The sequence below is a fragment of the Gigantopelta aegis genome, chromosome 15 (genome assembly GCF_016097555.1).
Source record: "Gigantopelta aegis isolate Gae_Host chromosome 15, Gae_host_genome, whole genome shotgun sequence".
NCBI lineage: Eukaryota > Metazoa > Mollusca > Gastropoda > Neomphalida > Peltospiridae > Gigantopelta > Gigantopelta aegis.
This window is the reverse complement of record NC_054713.1, coordinates 10,288,628-10,295,732: the sequence shown is the minus strand read 5'-3', so window position 1 is coordinate 10,295,732 and position 7,105 is coordinate 10,288,628. Positions and strand designations below refer to the sequence as shown.

Genomic DNA, 7,105 nt, shown 5'->3' with positions numbered 1-7,105 from the left:
GTGTTTTATACAAGTTTATTTTCATGAGTAGACACAAAAATTATTAAACCAGGCACGTGTGCGGAGGAGTGACGGAGTAGGGGTGGGTGTGTGGGTATGTGTGGGGGAGGGGAGTGGTGATAGGGGGTAGAAACCCACCCCTGCTCAAAGCCAAATTTTCTTTTAATATATTTTTCACGGCAACATGTCTCGTCCCACCACTGGAGAAACTTTGTTCGCTAAAATATATCATGATCCCCTCTGAAAACAATCTTTGCATTCGAACCACGAGCCTGCGTGTCACAGGGTAAGATTCCGCGTGGAATTTGTTTTACGTAACGTTATATATCCCAGAATATAAGATACTTCAGAATATATATTTTTAGCTGGCTCGGTAGGAATGATATCTGAAGTTGGGGCTTTGTGGGATAGGGGCACAAGCTCAGGTGGGATGCCACAACCTCCACAGTGGTGAGACACAAGCTATATTCAGACACGGTGGAAGCAAGTGGAAATGGGGGGCGGGGGGGGGGGGGGATGGGCTGACGTAGGTCGAGGCGCAAAGCAAAGTTTCTAGTTGGTTTGAGGGTATGCTTTCCTATAACAGTTTGAAAACTAGATGTCCTGAAATGCAATTAGCTGCATTCTATAAGTAAAATTCATCTCTGTAATATTTTTACTTTTCTTTATATAGAGTAGGATAAAAAAAACACCAAAACCCGTACATTTTCGTTCTTGAGATGGGAGTGGATGACACACAGGCCAGCCTGACTAGCCCAAAGAACAGGGTCATTTCTAAAGACATGTGGGTTTTTTAAATTATTATTTTGTATTATTTTTTTTTTTTTATTTTTTTTTTTTGTATTATTATATTATTATTATTATTATTATTTATTTATTATTATTATTTATTTATTTATTTATTTATTTATTAATATTTATTATTTATTATTTATTATTATTATTATTATTATTATTATTTTTTATTTTTATTTTTTTTTAAATTATTATTATTTTTTTTTTACAGGATTGTCGCTATTGGTGGTCGTATGTCATGCCCAGCTCAGTCCAAACGACCCCTGCAGGGGGAGACCTGCCGGGTTTCTCTCTCAGGCGGGCAACTGTCAAATCTTCATCGAGTGTACCGAAACATCGTCGTTCCGTATCAAGCGATGCGCAAGTGGCACACTCTTCGACGACGTCTCCAGGCGATGTGTGGCGGCGTCGGAGATCACGAGAAACGACTGCAACAACGGGAATGGGCCAAACCAAAACTGGAATCGACCAAACCAGAACTGGAATCGACCAAACCAAAACTGGAATCGACCAAACCAAAACTGGAATCGACCAAACCGAAACCAATTTCAGCGGTTGCCCACTTACAGACCGATACGGCAGACGTCTGCTCCGACATGGCAGACGAGTCGTTGGACCAATCAGCGGAACAATCAGCGGACCAATCAGCGTCGGACTGGACAGACATGGACGCGATCAACAAGAAGACCTTGGACTCGACCAACAAGGCGACCCTGGACGCGTCCCGTCGTGAGGCCCATTCCGAATCAGGGTGACCCATTTTAAAATATTGTTTTATAGATCTATGAGAAACTCTGATATTAGCAGTCCATCGTGAGGCTAATTTCGAATCAGGGTGGTCCATTTTAACATTGTTTTGCAAATCTTAACTTCCTTTCGACTCTGCCTTTTGCAGAGATACGATTTTTGATTTGGGAATAAGGTTTTGTCGTTCAGATTTGTAGATCTACGATAAACCCTGAAATTAGCGGCCCATTGTGAAACCCATTTTGTATGCGGGTAAACTATTTTCAACAAAGGCCTAACTGTTTCACAGGTTTTGTAGAAACCTCAAAATGAGCTTGATATTGTGATGCGCATTCTATATCCGGGTATTCCATTTTCTATAGAGGATTAATTGCTTGTAGATTTATTTGTGGAGAAACGTTAAAATAAGCGACCCATTGTACGACCCATTTTAAATCAACTTATTTTCGTGCTTATATCCAATTAAGGTTCAAGCACGCTGTCCTTTGCACACACCTCAGCTATCTGGGCTGTTGTCCAGGACAGTGGGTTAGTTGTTAATTGTTAGTGGTGGAGAGAGAGAGAGAGAGAGAGAGAGAGAGAGAGAGAGAGAGAGAGAGAGAGAGAGAGAGAGAGAGAGAGAGAGAGAGAGAGAGAGAGAGAGAGAGAGAGAGAGAGAGAGAGAGAGAGAGAGAGAGAGAGAGAGAGAGAGAATGAGAGAGAGAGAGAGAGAGAGAGAGAGAGAGAGAGAGAGAGAGAGAGAGAGAGAGAGAGAGAGAGAGAGAGAGAGAGAGAAAACAGGATGTAGTGGTCTTACATTTACGCATCCTGTCATTAAAACTCGCTCTGGGTGAGAGCCGGTACCGGGCTGCGAACCCTGCCTTATGTTCGATGGCTGAACCGCGACGCCACCGAGGCCGGTATCCGAGCAACCCACAATGAGCATCAATTCCATACATGTCTACACAAATGCCAGTCACATAGCTACATCTATGCGTCTCAGTATCTGTCTAACTTCTTTCTTTCATACTTACTTTATTTACTTGCTTTCTTACTTATTAACTTTTTCACTTTCATGCATGTTTACATGTACTTACCTACTTACTAACTTACTTACTTACTTGGTGACTTACATATAACTCCCTAATTACTCGCTTACCTATATTTACACGACTACCTATATAGCTACTTACATACATACATACATACCTGTGTGTGTATCTACCTGCCTAGCTACCTAAATACCCCCCCCCCCCCCCAACATACACACGCGAGCACCCGCGAGCACCCGCGCGCACACGCACACACACTGTACGGAGCTACCTACTTACCAACCTTCAGAATAACGTTACGTGACGTGACGTAACGTAACACCATAGCACACCATAACATAACATACAATAACATAACATAGCGTAAGATAACAAAACACATCATAACATAGAACAGCATAGCAACATATAACATGGCATGGCATAGTATAGCAATGCATATCGCATAGCATGACATGGCATAGCATAGCATATCGTACAGCGTAACGTTGCCTGTCGTCACTTAAAATTTAACGTAACGTAACGTAACGTAACGTAACGTAACGCAACGTAATATTAAATAACATAACATTAAATAACGTAACGTAACGTAACGTAACGTAACGTAACGTAACGTAACAACATCCTATTATGATATAACAGGAAAGGAAAGGATTACCCGTTTAACACTTAAGTACGTTTTAGACCACGGTTATTTTTGTGTCTAACAAACGGTTATTTTGACGCTTTGCGAGGGAAGATGATGCCAGTCATATCAATGTCGTAACATTAGCTAAAGGGTATTTCAGTGTAACACATATTCTTCTTCTTTTTCTTATTTATTTACTTATTTATTTATTTATTTATTTATCTATTTATTTATTTATTTACTTATTATTTATTATTATTTTAAATTATTGTTATTGCCATTATTTGTTTGTTTATTTATTTATTTATCTATTTATTTACAGGTGGACAGGTGTTTATCAATGTAGTGTCAAACAGCCAGAACTCCATTAACCGAATAGACTGCCAACAGTTACAGCGTGACGTCAACTTCTGGATGTCCAATCAGGCGAGAACTTACTGCCGGAACTGCCAGCTCAATATTCCCACCATCAGCGTTCTGTGTACTCAACGCCAGCTTCGTGGATAAAAATAAATAAGTACGACTCCGACCAAATCCATACTTTATTGTAGGCTCGCATAATACATAATTTTTATTTCTAATATATGATATTGAATATACCGAAACACACGAGGGTAATAATCTTTTTATAATATACGGTAATCTCAAGCTTAATAGAAACGTTTTTTTCTAGACTGCACACGCAACTTTAATTCCAGTCAGCCATGACCTGATATTCAATGACGTAAGGATATGTGATGCGGTGTCTTTTTAAATGAAAATGACTTCAAACTCGAATTACGTCGTTTTATATGTTCATACATAAAAATAAACCAGTGCTTAACGTTTTTTGTTTTCTGAATGCTGGACAGCTTTCAGTGTAAAGTTGCTATTGAAATGTTTTTGTTTGATGATTATGAATGCATACGTCAGTTACGGAGTGTCACTGTAGTACGTTTGCTTAAATGTCAATACACGTAGTGCGGTCACCTCAATTAATTTACATCTAATTTGAAAGTATGTGATCTGAAATAAAATATCACATACTTTGATTGCACTAAACATGTAAGCTATTATATGATATTATATATACTGATATTATACATACACAAAAGTACTGAGTACAAGTTATCCAACTTACAAGACCCTTTCCTGATAACAGACATTAAATTGCGACTGCAATTTTCAAACAATCAATCAATCAATCAATCAATTAATCAATAATTCAATAAAAGTAAACGGTTGGGATAAACGACTGAATAAACTGAAACAAAAGACCCACAGAAGAAGAAAAGAAATGGAGGTAATCGATAGTTTAACAGTATTAACATTTTATCTTCTCAGACAGCCCAGCTGGTAAGTAATAACAATAATAAAAGTAACAACAAATAAATTATTTCGCATCACGAGATAAAAGTAGTTATACCTGTATTAGTTTAGACGAAATGTGCAAAATACCAAGGAATTTTTCCTTTCTTCATAAAAAACCCAAGGAACTTGCACACATATAAATAATATGCTCTCCTGAACATTTTCAGACGTGGATCCATTCTGAAAACGCCCTCCACCCCAACAACCATGGCGGCCAATTTGTTTCCTACATTATTAAAAAATCAGAATTTCTACAATTATATTAGATATGCTATCATAACAAACGTGGTGTATGAACCTATGATTTAATGGCCATTACAAAATGCAGAAATGTATATAGGGGCGGGGCAGGGTTATACAAAACGTGTCATGTTTTATTTAGATGTGCCACCTTTGTGTCCTAGCAGACATTCTCATTCGCGTACCTAGTTATTTTAGACTAGATACAGCCATTTAGCGTGCTGCCGGGCGCTCGAAAATAATAATTATTTGATTGGTACCATTGTCTTCTATCATATATGATATCCATTTAACGTTAGGCGTAGAATATAGCCTTGCGAGCGACCGTGTTATCTCGAGTAGAGGCAAAGCGTTCGCTTGATGCGCGGTCGGTCTAGGATCCCCGTCGGTGGGCCCATTGCACCACGACGGGTATATCAAAGGCTGTGGTATGTACTACCCTGTCTGTGGGATGGTGCATATAAAAGAACCCTTGTTGCTAATCAAAAAGTAGCCCATGAAGTGGCGACAGCGGGTTTCCGCTCTCTTCTGTGTTGTCCGTAACCATATGTCTGACGCCATATAACCGTAAATAAAACATTTCTGTCTTTTTTCGTATTTTTAAAAACCACATCCCTCTGAGAAGTAGAGGTTATCTAGTATTTTTAAGGGTATTTCCCCATTTCAGCGTCATAGACTATTATTTCATTCTCTTGTAACTGTGTCCAAATGTGTTAAGAGGTTGGTAGATTAAACAAAGTGTCCATTGTTACGGGTTGAATTCATAAATACATAAAGAGAACATAAACTTTAATACCTTAAAAGCTTTTCTTCTTTCTTTGTTTCTTTTTTTCCCCCAGCATATTAGCTCTCCCTTGCATGTCGTTATGGTGCTAAATATGTGAATTACAATTACCGCTGGGACAAAATACAGTACTATTATACAAAAAACAGATGAACAATTTTTTATTAATTGAGTAAAGCAAACTTGTGCAAATGTTAATGTTTGTTACCACTGGATTGTATCAAAATACACCAAAACAAAAGGAAACTTTATTTACACCCTTCCCATCACCTTAAAATGGCTACACTTTTATTACTAGATGTATACAGACTATTTAAGCTCTTCAGTCTGACCATTTTAACATCTTGTTTGTGAAGATTGACCCAGAAATAAGAGTTTGATTATTCAGTATAGATTATTGAGGAATTCATAATGGACGCCATATTTGATGACATCATTATGACGCCCTGCCAAAAACTGGCACCAACATTTTCTTCATCTGTGAGGTATAATAAACTGATTTATGATGGTCGTTTGCTTTCTTCTAAAACATTCCCACGGGAGCCTACAGTGCAGTAGACTATATTGTCGAATATATATTGGAGTAAATAGCCAAGACTGACAATCGTCTGTATTTCAGGTATCTGTGTTTGGTCAGTGGAGAACGTAACTGAAGAAGCCAAGGAGGAGTTCAGTTGGAAAGCCACAATCATATCAACAGAAATCAGACATATCTACCAGCTCATCTTTTTAAAAGATATTAACTACCACAAGTTATATTTGCTTTTGTTTCTAATTGCTTAAAGTGTTTAGTGTTCTCTCCAGGTTTAAGTTTTCTCAAGGTACGGCGGAGGGGGTGGGGGGAATTGCTAGAGCTCCCCCATCACAATTCTGAATAAAAAATATTATTGGTAGTAAATCTTAAGGCAGAGAGGAATGTTACTTGTAGAATGCAGGAAATAGCATTTCAGGACATCTACTTTTCAAAATTTTACGAGGGAGCATACCCCTGAATTCCCATAGAAACTTTACTTTGCGCCCTCAATCTCAGTCACCCCCCCCCCCCCCCCCCCCCACACACACACCTAATGTTTATTTGCTTCCGCAGTGCCTGTTTCTAGTATCGCACTTTTTTGTTTGATTTTTTCGTTTCTTTATTTCGTTTCGGTCTTTCTTTGTCTTTCCTTCTTTCTTTGTTTTGTATTTCGTCCTTTTCTTTTTTCTTCTTTTTGTTTCGTTAGTTCTTTATTTTTATTATCCCCACAGAAAAGGATCACAACGCAGTGACTAAACCCATGCTAATATGATTAAACATATTTATTTATAATTTCCATTCGCTTAGACAGTTACATAAATGCAAATACCACAAATAAAATGTCGATACAGTTTCCTTCATTGTTTGATAATTGTATGTACATGTAGATAGTTTAAATAAAAAAGTGACTGTTATTAAACGTGATGTTTGTTGTTGTACTTAAAGGTTTTTGTCTCTCTGTCTGTCTGTCTGTCTGTCTCTCTGTTAAATTTGTTTAGCTTTGCTATGTTCATAAA

At 38.0% G+C, this 7,105-nt stretch overlaps 1 protein-coding gene across 1 annotated transcript; it reads left to right on the top strand.

Annotated features, from left to right (window-relative positions):
* Window positions 1-891: 891 nt before the first annotated feature.
* LOC121389886 lies at window positions 892-6,586 on the top strand. Its single transcript, XM_041521547.1, has 3 exons — window positions 892-1,546; window positions 3,524-3,718; window positions 6,195-6,586. The coding sequence occupies exons 1-2, from the start codon at window positions 1,029-1,031 to the stop codon at window positions 3,570-3,572; spliced, it is 567 nt and encodes a 188-aa protein (XP_041377481.1). The 5' UTR covers window positions 892-1,028; the 3' UTR covers window positions 3,573-3,718; window positions 6,195-6,586.
* Window positions 6,587-7,105: the final 519 nt, after the last annotated feature.

What these genes read in the sequence shown, in the direction of transcription:
- LOC121389886 (XM_041521547.1), top strand. Translation starts at nt 1,029, where the DNA reads ATGTCATGCCCAGCTCAGTCCAAACGACCCCTGCAGGGGGAGACCTGC. An exon ending in GAGGCCCATTCCGAATCAGG is followed by an intron (nt 1,547 to 3,523) that starts GTGACCCATTTT and finishes ATTTATTTACAG; the next exon opens with GTGGACAGGTGTTTATCAAT.